This window comes from Pongo pygmaeus, chromosome 5, assembly GCF_028885625.2.
Source record: "Pongo pygmaeus isolate AG05252 chromosome 5, NHGRI_mPonPyg2-v2.0_pri, whole genome shotgun sequence".
Lineage (NCBI taxonomy): Eukaryota > Metazoa > Chordata > Mammalia > Primates > Hominidae > Pongo > Pongo pygmaeus.
In genome coordinates, this window is record NC_072378.2 from 41,474,623 (window position 1) to 41,489,682 (window position 15,060).

The 15,060-nt window shown below is 39.4% G+C and overlaps 1 protein-coding gene across 1 annotated transcript; it reads left to right on the plus strand.

Moving 5' to 3' along the window:
• Nucleotides 1-1,120: 1,120 nt before the first annotated feature.
• On the plus strand, nucleotides 1,121-14,477 carry LOC129039031 (adenylate cyclase type 10-like). The gene is made up of 9 exons (XM_054492579.1): nucleotides 1,121-1,216; nucleotides 1,719-1,806; nucleotides 3,672-3,877; nucleotides 5,072-5,263; nucleotides 6,562-6,683; nucleotides 12,645-12,721; nucleotides 12,814-13,002; nucleotides 13,467-13,522; nucleotides 14,325-14,477. Exons 1-7 carry the CDS (start codon nucleotides 1,121-1,123, stop codon nucleotides 12,942-12,944), a joined length of 912 nt encoding a protein of 303 aa, XP_054348554.1. The 3' UTR covers nucleotides 12,945-13,002; nucleotides 13,467-13,522; nucleotides 14,325-14,477.
• Nucleotides 14,478-15,060: the final 583 nt, after the last annotated feature.

Below are 15,060 nucleotides of genomic sequence, written 5' to 3' on the forward strand. Positions count from 1 at the left end.
AAAATATATATAGCCAACTTTTTTGAGATTTGGGGGTTTTGTTTGTTGTGAATGTAGCAGGAAAAAAAATGGAGCTAATAGGCAGAAGAGAAGGTAGAACCAAGAATATGTGGGTTATTTTTGTGTGTTTTGGTTTTGTTTTTTAAGCTATTGATGAGAATATTTCAGTAGAGAGATTAGGAATGGTGTGAAGGTCTTGAGAAGGTAAAAGGGGATAAGATTCCTATCACGAATGGGGTGGCTTTGGAGACAGCAGGAATTCTTCCATTTTAGAAATGATATATGTAGGTGCAGATAGATTTGGGGAGAAAATGAAAAGAAGGAAGAAGGAGCCTGAGTCTTGGAGTGAGCAAATGGACAAGAATGACGTCAGGATAAACTCAGTAGGCCATTCTTTTGACCGTATATGATTCTGCCCTCATCTGGTTTATATCTGATTTTGACTCATTTTCCTCTCTCTTCCTTACTTGATTTCAGATGTTCTCTGTTTTGGAGGGGATATCCTAAATATCACAGGTATTTTTTTAGTTTTTCTGAATACTTAAAAGACTGTGAGTGAGGAGGACTATATTTAGGTGGAATTCAGCATATTGGTTTATTCAGCATTGTTTGATTAATAGGTACTGGACCCTGGGGATACAAAGATGAGGAAGACATAGTCTGTGCCTCAAAGGATCCCCCAGTCTAATGGAAAAGCTTTGCCCAAATTAAACTCTCACATGCTTTGCATTTTTGTTTAGATTGAAGGACAGCAAAATAAGTGCCAGTAAAGCATTCTTGAGAAAACTAATGAGAAACTTGGTCATTAATAGCAGAAGCAAGCATGAGATGGGGAGGAGTCAAGCATGTCCTATCTGGAGAACTCAGGATCACTAACAGCTGTATGTCCCGGAGTTGGCCTGTCTTCTTATTTAAACATAATAAAACCAGCCATCAAATTAGATACGAACTTGAACCCACATTTTATGAATCTTTTGCTAGTACCTCTTCTCCTCTGTTAGTATACTGGTGGAAGGAAGATTACCAAAAATATCCTTAGGATCATTTAAATTTCTACCTAGTTATGTTTTTATTTACTGAATGATTTTGAGGATCTGAAGCAGTATTTTAACCTAGCATAATGTATACAGCCAAGAAACCTTGCGTGATAACTTACTTGATATCCACACTGGGTCAAGTTGATCTTCTGCATTACTGGGACTTTGCCCTGGACCAAGTAAGTCTAGATATTTGGTCCCCATCAGCCTATCCTGTGTGTCTGCAGGGAACACGCTCCTGGCACTCTGGAGAGTAGAACAAAATCAACTGAGTGACATCATTACCTTGGTGGCAAAATGCAGTCTGGAGATACAGGAGAAATTTGGGATCTATCATACCAGAGAAGGCCAGGACCTGCAGTTAAAGATAGGTAGTACCTCCTAAAAGAGTGATCCAGTTGGGCAAGGGGGAACCCACTATAAAAACCTCAAAAGATAAATGATAAACTGGGAAAAAATATTTGCAATTCATATAGACAAAGGGTGAATTGCTCTACTAGGGAAAGAGCACTTAGAAATCAAGAAAACAATAGTACTCTTAAGAGAAAAATGGACAAAGGACATGAGTAAATTGTATATAGACAAGGAAGTGCATGTCTTTTAACACGTAAAAAGATGATCAACATTCATAATAAGAAAAATGCCAATTGGAAGTACACTGACTACCTGTCTTACCTATAGATAGGCAAAACCTCAGATGCTGGACAGTGTACTCTGGTGAGTCTGAGGAATGAGCTTTTTCTTACTGTGAGTGAACAACGGTATAAGGGTGATTTGGCAATCTTTATTTATTTTTATTGTCTTTATTGTATTTTTTATGTCAACAAAAACTAAACCATATAAAAATATATATTAAAAAGTCTTGTTTTCACTTACATACCATCTATACTATTTACTCTTACAAGTGCATTTATTCCTTAACCTAGCAATCCTTCTGGACATTTATCCTATAGGTATACGTGCACACATCTGAAATGTTGCATGTGCAAGGTTATTGATTGTAATATGGTTTGTAATTTTAAAACATTGAAAACTATTTATAGGAGACTGGTTAAATAAATAATATGTATACTCAATAAGATTACCTGCAACTTTAAAAAAATAAGATGTCTTGATATGGCAGTATCTCCAAGATATAGTTAAGTGAAAAAAAGTAAGTTACAAAACAGCGTGTTTAGTACACTACCATTTGTGTAAGGAGGAAAATAAGAATTTTTCTTATTTGTTTATATCTTTTTTTTTTTTTTTGAGATGGAGTCTTGCTCTGTCACCCAGGCTGGAGTGCAGTGGCGCCATCTCAGCTCACTGCAAGCTCCACCTCCCGGGTTCACACCATTCTCCTGCCTCAGCCTCCTGAGTAGCTGGGACTACAGATGCCTGCCACCACGCCTGGCTAATTTTTTTGTATTTTTAGTAGAGACGGGGTTTCACCATGTTAGCCAGGATGTTCTTGATCTCCTGACCTCGTGTTCCACCCCCCTCGGCCTCCCAAAATGCTGGAATTACAGACTTGAGCCACCACACCCAGCCTATTTGTTTATATCTTGTATAAAGAAATACTGGAAAAAATATATAAGAAACTAATAAAATTACTAATATCAGGAAAATAGTAAAGATGGTCATGTAGGTAGAAGCAAGATTTTAAAATATATATTCTTTCGTATAGTTTAGTTTTTGAACTATGTTATTGCTTGACAGAATCAAAAATATAATACAATATAATAAAAATTAAAAAGCTACATACAGAGGCCAAAGTTTCACCAATGGCAGAGTCAGGATTGGAGGGGAAGCTCAATATACAAAGCTCCTTCACAAGGCTTCAAAAACCTCCTTAAGGGCAAAAGTTGGCTCCAGCTATTCTTTTATGTTTTGAGGAGCACTGGTAAAGAATTATATTCTGTCTTATATGGCATCTCTTTTGTCCTGCCATCTTTTTTGTTTCTTTTGGTTTTTGTTGTATTAAGGATAATTGATACTATACATTGGCATATTTATACACTTTTGAAACCATCACCACAATAAAGATAGTGAACATACTTATCACTCAAAAAGTCTCCTTGTGCCCCTTTGTACATTCTTCTTCCACTACTCTCCTTCACCATCTCCAGACAGACAAAATGTCCATCTCCAGGTGTATTATATAAGAGAAGGAAATCTGGGGGAATAATTTTTTTTTTTTGAGATGGAGTCTCACTCTGTTGTCCAGGCTGGCATGCAGTGGCACGGTCTTGGCTCACTGCAACCTCCGCCTCCAGGGTTCAAGTGATTCTTCTGCCTAAGCCTCCTGAGTAGCTGGGATTATAGGCATGCACCACCACGCCTGGCTAATTTTTTTTTTGTATTTTTAGTAGAGACAGGGTTTCACCATGTTGGTCAGGCTAGTCTTGAACTCCCAACCTCAGGTCATCTGCCCGTCTCAGCCTCCCAAAGTGCTGGGATTACAGGCATGAGCCACCATGCCTGGCCATAAGATATTATTTTTAAAGGTTAGCTCACCTAAGACTTCCACAGCTGAGGGCAGTAACAAGATTGGCATGATGCACAGAGCTATGTGGGGATTCCAGACCCCTCCTGTTGCATAGTTTCCCAGTTGAATTTGACTCTTCTCCATTTATCTCATTTTTTTCTGGATAGGTCTGTCTGCAGGTCGGATTTCCCAGGTTATTGTTGGAGATGAGCGGCAGCAATACCTCTTGGTGATTGGGCAGGATGTAGATGATGTCCAGTTAGCTCAGCGTTTGGCTCAGGCGAATGAAATTGTCCTATCCTGGAAGTGCTGGATGCTCTGCGAGCAGTATATGTTTGAAGTGGAAATCATGAGGGAGGATGAAGCTGTGAAGGTAGGAGGCTAGCTTCCTCTATTCCCATTCTGAAAAGGCCTTCCTAGTACACAGGGCAATGCTCTGGTAGTGTTCACATATTGCCTGGCCAAACCAATGACCATTGGAACTCAATTTAGGAGGGAGGCTGGGAATATTCTCCTATGAAGATAGATGAGGTAGAACAGTGAGGCTGAGGAGATAAAAGGCAAACAAGGGCAATAGAATCCTCAGCCTTTCTTGTGTGGGGGCACAGAATTAAGCAGTTTCCTTTCTGTAGTTAAGAGAGATGCGGATCATTGACCCATTTGATTTTGATGAGCATTTTGACAAGTGCCTTAATTATCTACCACATTACCGTACAAGTGCTGGTAAGTTACTTTGTCCTTTCTACCTAAGCCCCAAATTTTAAACATTAATTTTCCACACGGCCAGGGACATTTTGTTTTTCTTTTCTCAGAGACTCTAAGAACTGCACTGGAATTGGATCCACACTCTGAACTCTTGACCAAAAGCTGCAGAAGCACATAATGAAAAACCTTTTGAAGAAGGTTATTTCCTAGTTCTTGAATCCTCATAGAGTCTCTCTCTCTCTCTCTGTGTGTGTGTGTGTGTGTGTGTGTGTGTGTGTGTGTGTGTGTTTGTGTGTGTGTGTGTGCACATGCATAAACAGGTGTACAATTATAAGTGACAACTTTTTTGTATTTATCCAGTTAATCTCCAGCAACCCATCGTAATTCCAGCAGATTTACCCATCTGTGCCAACGTAATACTGTGATGAACATATCTTAAACCTTTAGTTAGATTTCTCAGTCCTAGAAAGTAGAAGCCATATTTGTTTTTTAGTTTGTTCTTTAACAATTTAGTACACTGTAAGAAGGGTATAGAGTGTATGTTTGGTAAATATAAGTTGACTGATTGTATATATATGAATATATGTGAATTCCTTAGTAAGAGATGTAATGACTAATGGATGTGTCAAATTAACTCTTAGAGAGTAAATCTTGACAGATTTCATCAGTGAATTCTGCCTAAAGTCAGTTTTAATTCCAAGTTCATTGGTTTGTATATCTTCTATACTGAATTTTCTTTTAAGTTTTTGCTGAGACCCATAAGTTATTTTCTCATACATACCGTGAAATACATAATTAAACATGCCTCAACATGACGTTGATAGTTGAACATACAGGTAGGTAACTCAATGCGTCTTTATAGATTGATGAAGGCCAGCCTATAGAGTATGTATCTGAATTCCGTATGGTGACTCTGGTTTTGGTCAGCCTAGAGTTCCACAAGACAGCGTGGATGTTGCATTTGTGTCATCTTATCCAGGAGGCTGCCTTATACATCTCCACAATCATTGAGAAACGGGGTGGCCAGCTGAGTGGGATCTTTATGTTTGAGAAAGTAAGTACGAGGGAACTTGACCCATCAGCATTAAAGGTGAGTGAGGAGTCTTGTACAACCAGTTGATCTCCCACATAATGCAAGTGCAAGTCAAATTCCCTGCTACTTATTTTGTAACAAGCTATATTACATTAAAACTTCAACTAATGTTAATTAAGGAATGGGATGTTCTTTTTTTTTTTTTTGAGGCGGAGTCTCGCTCTGTTGCCCAGGCTGGAGTGCAGCGGCGCAATCTCGGCTCACTGCAAGCTCCGCCTCCCGCATTCACGCCATTCTCCTGCCTCGGCCTCCCGAGTAGCTGGGGACTACAGGCGCCTGCCACCACGCCCGGCTAATTTTTATTTTTGGATTTTTAGTGGAGACGGAGTTTCACCATGTTAGCCAGGATGATCTCGATCTCCTGACCTCGTGATCTGCTGTCTTGGCTTCCCAAAGTGCTGGGATTACAGGCGTGAGCCACCGCCCCCGGCCGGGATGTTCTTGTTAATTTAATTTTCAGGGTTACTGAGGGTTACTCTCCATGTCATTTTTTATTGAATTCTTATTGAAGAATCCTTGTGAAAGCATAAAGAATGTTTTTCTGGTTCTATTAGTAGAGTAAATGTAGTCAGGTCTTTCTCAGATAATTAAAGATCTTGAAAAAAAGCAGAATCTTCACACTTGACATTATAGGTGAAGAAAATGTGGGCAGATAGACTTTAGCTCAAGATATATACTAGAAATTAAATTTTTGAAAAGTTCTTGATAGCAATTTTTCTTGTGTTTTAAATTTCAGTTCTTTGAATAGTTAAATCAAGATTTTTTAAAATGTCTATGTTGCTGCCCAGGCACGGTGGCTCACGCCTGTAATCCCAGCACTTTGGGAGGCTGAGGCAGGCAGCTCACAAGGTCAGGATATCGAGACCATCCTGGCTAACACGGTGAAACCCCGTCTCTACTAAAAATACAAAAAAATTAGCCAGGCATGGTGGCGGGTGCCTGTATTCCCAGCTACTTGGGAGGCTGAGGCAGGAGAATGGCATGAACCCAGATGGCAGAGCTTGCAGTGAGCTGAGATCGCACCACTGCACTCCAGCCTGGGCGGCAGAGTGAGACTCCATCTCAAAAAAAAAAAAAAAAAGTGTATGTTGCTGTGGCCCAGCGTTTCCATTTTATGAATCATGTAGAATCCTATATTTCCAACAGAAGAGTGTTCAAGGATAGGGTCTGGGTTCATTCGGGGGAGCTGGTTTAGTTTAGGCAAGCCATATTCCTTTCCCAGGTAAGTGTCTCATTTCTTTGTTTGTCATCTATCCCAGGGCTGCATGTTCCTCTGTGTTTTCGGCCTTCCTGGTGATAAGAAGCCAGACGAGTGTGCACATGCCCTGGAGAGCTCCTTCAGCATCTTCAGCTTCTGCTGGGAGAATCTTGCTAAGACCAAGTGAGGAGGAAGGTGGGGCAGAGAGGAGCTTCTCAGGCCACAGGGGCTCTTCAGGCAGGGTAGGAGGCAGTAACAAGTGGCAGGGATTCAAGTAGTCCAGAATCTGCCTAACACGGAGGGAACATGCTAAGGAAAGTGAGCAAACAAGATCTATTAAGAAATCACTAGATACAGATCTCTGTACTGGATACCCAGGGGAAATAAAGATACATTCCCATTCAGCGGGTCAGGAAAAGGGGAGAAACAGAACAAACATACCAAGATTCGAGAATACTGCAAGGGAACAAGCAAATGTGTAAATTAATATGATGCAAATAACACGCCTGTGGAGAGGATGCAGAATAAAAGCAGCCTGTCTACAAGAGAGTATGAGAGAAGTTATGGAGAAATTACCTAGATAGAAAGGAACCACAGCTGGTTAGCACTGTCTTGGCTTTCATTCTGGGTCTTTCCCAGATCTTATTGCTTTTTCTGGACCTTACACTGAACTGATCTCCCTCTTCCACATCCACCCCTCACCCAACCACCTTTCACAAAACCTAACCCAGATGAAGGTATAGAAAAATCTATTTTCCCACTAGTTGCACTATGATAAAGTTTGTTTGAAGTTTTCAATTGACTTTTTAAAATAGAAAGCTATGGAGAAAGTGTATACATGAATGAATTTTAAAAATAGTTACTTCCAATGTTAACATCGAATCAGATTGGTTTGCTTGCCATAACTTATTCAAAATGGATAAAAATTATATCAAACATGTGCATAGTACTTTAGCATTTATAGAATACTTTAGTATATGCTATCAATGTGAAAATTTATATCCCTCTTTATTTTTTACTTTTTTTTAGAGACAGAGTCTTGCTCTGTTTCCCAGGCTAAAGTTCCATGGCACAATCACAGCTCACTGCATCCTCAACCTCATCCTTCCAACTAGCTCAGACTACAAGCACACGCCCCACACTGGGCTATTTTTTTTTTATTTTTAGTAGAGACAAGGTCTTGCTGTGTTGCCCAGGCTGCTTTCGAACTCCTGAGCTCAAGCGATCCTCCCACCTCAGCCTCCCAAAGTGCTGGAATTATAGGTGTGAGCCACCATGCCCAGCTCCTCTTTTATACATGAGGAAATTAAGGTCACAGAAGAGAAGTTACTAGCATATAACAGAGCTTGTAATGAAACCCAGATCTTCAGTCTTCAAATCCTGTGTTGTTTCATTACTTATCCCCCACCTGCCTCTTATAAAATGCAAATGCTCCCCCAAAAGAATAGAATATGCTATTAATGTGATATAATTATAGATACACACTCATAGAATGTTACTATTGGAAAGGAATTTAGAGATTATCTGATCCAAGCCTTATTTTAGAGATAAGAAAGATGCTACAGTTGCTTAATAGATACTCAGACCCTTTGACCAAGGCAAATACATGTTAACACTTCTTTCAGGTTTGGTGGGATCTGCAGATACTCCTACATCCTACCTCCCAATCTTACCTCCAGGGTGGATGTGCTGGGCAGTATTAGTCAGGGTTCTCTTAGAGGGACAGAACTAATATATATATATATGTATATATAATTATATATATTATATAGAACTAATATATATGTAATATATATTATATATAAATATATATAATATATATATATATATGTAAAGGGGAGTTTATTAAGTATTAACTTACATGACCACAAGGCCCCACAATAGGCTGCCTATAAGTTGAGGAGCAAGGAGAGCCAGTCCAAGTGCCAAAACTGAAGAACTTGGAGTTCGATGTTTGAGGGCAGGAAGCATCCACCATGGGAAAAAGATGCAGTCTGGAAGGCTAGGCCTGTCTCGCTCATTTCACATTTTCTGCCTGCTTTATATTCACTGGCAGCTGATTAGATTGTGCCCACCAGATTAAAGGTGGATCTGCCTTCCCCAGCCCACTGACTCAAATGTTAATCTCTTTTGGCAACACCCTCACAGAAACACGCAGGATTAATACTTTGAATCCTTCAATCCAATCAAGTTGACACTCAGTATTAACCATCACATGGGCCGTCCCTTCCAGTGCTGGTCTGTTCTGTTCTTGAAGTTTGTATTGACCTATGGCCTTCAAGGTCCCACCCTTGGCCCTTACGCTTAAAAGAGTCATTTCTTTGTCCTTTAGAGACTGTCTTACAATGCCCTTAAGAATGCCTTCTGTCACTCTTAGGCTGTAACTTGGTCATTTCCATCTTGTTTAGTTTAGAATATAATAGATGTTAAGAACTAGATGGGGTATTAGAGTTCATCAAATTTGACCTCTTTAAAGAAACTAAGATCCAGAAAGGTTATGCTGGTAAGCCAAACAGATGTCAAAGCCTCAAAGCTAGGTTTCAAGGTCAGTGATTTTTTTCCTCGAAGATAATTACTAATTCAATATCTCCCAAAGTGTGTTTGGTAGAATGTTATTAGTCCCTTAATATGCTCATGAAAAAAGAAAAGATTTTCATCGCCAAATATGTTTGGGAAGTGATGCAAATTATATTTCCTTCTTCAAGGTTCACAATGAACATTAACATATCAAAGGTTTTGAGTAGTGCTATGGGAAAGAAATTTGTTATATTTAGTTTTAGTCAGCATTTCCCAAATTTACTTGGTCATCAAACACTTTTCTCCAGAAAGACCTATAAACATCCAGAGGAACTAATGTTCTAAGGAAGATATTTTTGGAAAATGCTGAGCAGATGCTAAAGCTTCAGAGGTACCTACTTGGCCTCGGTAGCAGATACCATTGCTCATTTCTCTCTGCATGACATCAGCTTTCAGACCCAAAACTACTTTCCATGTCTTCTTTTTCAAAGACACTGTTCACCTTGAGATATCCTCTGAATTCCTCTTTCTAATCTGAGAAATAGCTCCAGCTTTTAGCTCATTTAGAGGAAAGATGATTCCCTGAGTATTTCTTCAGGATATTTTTGAGACATAGGGAGTGCAGTCTCAGAATAGCATTATTATGGTTTTTCAGTACCAGAAATACTTTATATACAATTACATATATCAGATAAAGAGTACATTCTTTATCAATGCAGAAAAGTTTTAAAGGAAAGAAGGAATATGGATTGCCGAGAAAAACATGGAGGAATTATAAAGTATAATATAAAGAAATAAGAAATAACTAAGTGATAAAAGTATTATTTGTTCATTATTGACTTGTTAATAGCTGAATTTCTGGCATGCATAAATGCGTTCATTCAACAAGCATTCCTTGAACACAGTTATGAGCCAGGCACTGTGCTAGGTGCTATGGGCATAAAGAGAAATAAGATTTTACCAGTTCAGCTAAGTAAACAACTAACTTTAATACAATGAAATTAAAGTGCAGAAATAAAATGCTACAAGAGTTACAACAACGTGCTATGGGAAGAAATGGTTAATTCTCCACAGAGGTACCAAAGAAATCTTGACTATAAAGATGACTTTTGAGACAGGTTGAGAAGAAAAGTAGTTCAGCAAATGGAGAAGGTGGGAAAGGGTATTTAGGCAGAGGAAGCATCATGAAATATTAAAAGATTTTCAGTCTTGCTCTTCATATGGCAGCAGAACTGACAGCATGGTCTTGTCTTAAGTGTCTCTTTTTTTCACCCTGGGGGCAGTGAGCTGAGTGAATGAATGGTAAGAGACTTTTTGTTTTTTTTTTTTTTGAGATGGAGTCTCACTCTTGCTCAGGCTGGAGTGCAGTGGCACAATCTTGGCTCACTGCAACTTCTGCCTCCCGGGTTCAAGCGATTCTCCTGCCTCAGAATCCCTCAACTGGGATTACAGGCACACACCACCATGCCCACTAATTTTTGTATTTTTAGTAGAGATGGGGTTTCACCATGTTGGCCAGGGTGGACTCTTGAACTCCTGACCTCAGGTGATCCGCCCACCTCAGCCTCCCAAAGTGCTAGGATTACAGGCATGAGCCACGGCACCCAGCCAAGAGCCCTTAATCCTGTCCTTTGAGGAAGACAAATAATTTTGATGGCTTAGGAGATAATAGTGTTAACATGATTGCTACTTCTCATGTTGTCTGAACCGCTGAAAATTGTTTATAGATTTAATGTGAGACTATGCCTCATTGCATAATCTTTCTCCACCTACATATCTTGTTACCTGTCACATGAAATTGTCATGTCAGTGAGTAAATCTACTTATTTTTTTATGTATGAGTTGCTCCTTGCCACCTTTAGGCTTTTGCCTCACCTAGAACAGTATATGCCCTCTTTTAAAATAATTCATATGTCTAATACTCTTCCATCCCTAGAGAGGTAAGACTACTTCTCCCATTACCTCTCTCTAATCCAAACACCTCTGTTCACATCTGTGCTCTAGCCATCTTGAAGTACTTAGTTTTGCATGACCACACAAGGCATCTCAAAGCCTTTACCTTTTCCCACCAGACAGTACCACTCCCCCTCTTTAGCAGTTTCTTCAACTTTCAAGGTCCAACCACATGTCCTCTCCTTTAAGAATACTCTATCTACTCTTCAGTGTGAATTAGTGCATCTGTTCTGTTTGCTCTGCTAATGTGCTATATCAATCTCTAATATGGAGTATTTGTCTTGCTGACATATGTAAGTATCTCTTCACCTCCCTCAAACCTACCACCCTCCTCCCCAAACTTAACTTCTCTAGGGCAGGATATTTTAAACATCCAGCCAAGTACTCAGTACTATGCACACTTCTCAGTGCTTAGTGAATGAAATGAATGTATGTATGCATTAATGAATTTTTAAAATATTACTTATTAAAAAAATTTGTTCCAAATGTTAATTTACTTCAGAAAGCCTTCTGTCTGCAGTCCTGACATTCTGATTTCTCCTTAACTGTGACATTCTAGCATTATTTGATCTATTAATCCTGTATTGATATCTCTTTATCTACTTTCATTTTTCAGTTTTATCTGAGGCAACATGGTATAGTAGAAATAATATCAGTCTAGGAGGCAAGAGGCTTGGATTCTCATTCTGACTTACTGTTCGTTTTTGCTATGTAACTCTGGGAAAATTAATTAACCCCTTCAATTTTTTTTTCTCAAATGGTTTTTAAATATTTGCCTTACCACAGATGTAAAATTTTTTTTTTTTTTTTTTGAGATGGAGTCTTGCTCTGTCGCCCAGACTGGAGTGCAGTGGCACAATTTCCACTCGCTGCAAGGTCCGCCTCCTGGGTTCATGCCATTCTCCTGCCTCAGCCTCCCGAGTAGCTGGGACTACAGGTGCCCACCACCACGCCCGGCTAATTTTTTGTATTTTTAGTAGAGACGGGGTTTCACAGTGTTAGCCAGGATGGTCTCAATCTCCTGACCTTGTGATCCACCCACCTCAGCCTCCCAAAGTGCTGGGATTACAGGCGTGAGCCACCGCGCCTGGCCCAGATGTAAAATTTTTAAAAATCTTTTACTGGCCAGGTGTGGTGGCTCATACCTGTAATCCCAGTGCTTTGGGAGGCCAAGATGGGTGTATTGCTTGAGCCAAGGAGTTTGAGACCAGTCTGGACAACATAATGAAACTCCATCTCTCTCAAAAAAAAAAAAAATTAGTTGGATGTGGTGGTGTGTGCCTGTAGTCTCAGGTACTTGGGAGGCTGAGGTGGGAGGATCGCTTGAGCCCAGGAAACGGAGGTTGCAGTGAACTGAGATCGCACCAATGTGCTCCAGCCTGGGTGATAGAGCAAGACCCTGTCTCAAAAGAAAAAAAAAGAAAGAAAATCTTTTACTAATAACCCCCAACTAAAACTAAAACTCCTGAATTAGGGGAACCATTCTGTTTCTTTTGGTTCTCTCCCTAATATTCAGTACTTTGTACCCCTCATGTTATATAGACTGAGAGCAACCTCTGGCCTTTTCCATTCTAAGCTCTAAAACTAGACTTCTGGATCTAGGGAGTGGCAGATCTAGTGCCTGACTTGGAGGCTTCTGACTGTATTATCCATTGTTGCTTTTCTGATCCCTAGACTTGTTTCCATCAGTATCACTAATGGACCAGTATTCTCTGGTGTGGTTGGAGCAGTAGCAAGACACGAATATACAGGTAGAATAGGACATTGGACTGTTATCTTTGTGACTTAAGGGAGGAAGGTGGAAGACATGGTCCAAAATTCTCCACTTGTCTTTCTGACACAGTTATTGGCCCAAAAGTGAGTCTTGCGGCCAGAATGATAACTGCTTATCCAGGTTTGGTGTCCTGTGATGAGGTAACATATCTAAGATACATGCTACCTGCTTGCAACTTCAAGAACTCCCAGAGAAAATGATGAAAAACATCTCCAACCCAGGGAAGATATATGAATATCTTGGCCACAAAAGATGTATGTGAGTATCATTGTGTGATAGTTTCATTCTCATCTCTTACAGAACAATAAGTTTTTGATTACATGAAATTGGAAAAAAAAGATGCTGCTAGTATGGGCATGCTGGAATAAGACACACAAAAGGAGTGTTTAGTGTCTGAGAGATTTAGCTTTTATGTTTAGCTCTTAGCTAGTTCTTCAGTGAACATCCTTTTCTCCGAAAGGAAGAGAATAGCAATAGGTCACTAACCCAGATCTTCTTTGTTCTTTTTTTCTTTGTGTACTTCACCATTCATTTACTTCCCCGAGCCTGGAACAATCAATAATATTCCCTCTTTACTCCCTCTCCCCCAAAATTTTTAGTTTTTAAAAACCTTTTTATTCAGAACTCTGTACCTCCTTAATTATCTGAAAGTATTTGCTTATGAAGACAGCTGTTCCTAATCTATTTTTAACAGATACATTTCACTTTGTTCTTTTTCCCAGAATGTTTGGAAAAAGACATTTGGCAAGAAAGAGAAACAAAAATCACCCTTTGTTAGGTATGTTTTCTTTTGTGACTTAAATCATATTTGTTTCAGCTATAGACAGCTAAATGTGATTTAAAAAATAAAACAGTGCAAAACTAAATGCTTTTAAGCTTTATTAAAAAATAGAGAGCAACCTTCTTAGTGAAATTATGTTCACTTTGAAGAGGATTTACTATTTCTTTTCCATGTCAAATATTCAAATTTCAGGTGAAGTCCTATAACTGCCTGAGAAACACCAACATTTAGTAATAATCTTTGTAAGTCAGGTTTAGCTATTGAGATCAGACCAGCTTATTGTGGGTCATCTTTAGAGAAAAATTCATCATCCTTAGAATAGTGAAAATAGCACCAAGACTGTTGTCACCCACACTATATATTAGCACCAAGACTGTTGTCACCCACACTATATATTCCCTATCTTTGTATTTATTTTAGTCTATACTTACTAGTCCATTACTTTTACATAGTAGTGACAGATTTTGAAGACTAAATTGTTATTAAGAAAATTTTTACAAAAAGCTAAGGGACACCCGTGTCCACAAGGTGCCTAATTTTTCTGAATGTTACTACTTAGGCTCTGGAATAAGCCCTAAAGACCAGCATATATTAGCTCAGAATTGATTTTCTGGAAAGAGATATGAAGCCCCATCAATGAATGAGATTCTTCTGGGAATTCTGGAGGAAAAAAGCCATTCTGAGAGTTAGATTTGCAAATTGATTCAAATCAATAGAGTATCTACCAAAAAGCCTGGAACAATCAATAATGTTGATTATTGATATCCAGGAGTGTTAGGTGCTCCCTGTCTCTCTACAGACCGGAAGAAAGAATTGGAAGCCTTCCAAATGGCACAGCAAGGGTGTTTGCACCAGAAGAAGGGACAAGCAGTTCTGTATGAAGGTGGAAAAGGCTGTGGAAAAGCCAGCTGTTGGCTGAAATAAACTTCCTGGCACAGAAGGAAGGGCATAGGTAAAGACTCCTGCTTTCTGACTTGGTCAGAGCCTACTTCTCTTGGGACCTCTTTCTCTTGTTTGTGAGACTCTTGTGTCATTAGATTCAGCATTCTTGGACTGGTGAAGTGAGTAACCTACGTGTTGTACAGGGGACTCCTGATGACCATAGTAATATTCACCAGGGTGTTGCCATTGATGCTGAAGGAAGTAGATTCCAAGCAGTGCTTCTATGCCATCCAGACCCTCATGGCCATCTTCTTTGAGATTGATACATGCCCAGCCTATTACCGGCAAGAGTGCCTACAAAGACAGCTTCGTGGGATAGTGGAAGAACAACTTCACTGCCTTTTTAATGACCTCTTATTTGTGTAGGTAATGAAGGCAGTGGCTTTCTGAATTGGGTTACTGTTATATTTTGTGGATAGTCAGACCTAGGATTGTTTTCTAATCTAATAAGCTGAGGATATACATATACATATATGGTAGGACCAAGATTTGAAATTCTTTCGACACCAAAACTCAGGCTTTCTCCTTTTGAGGAGAGTGAATTCTAATATTGAACCTGACACTTAGTAGTTTTATGTCCTAGAGCAAATCAC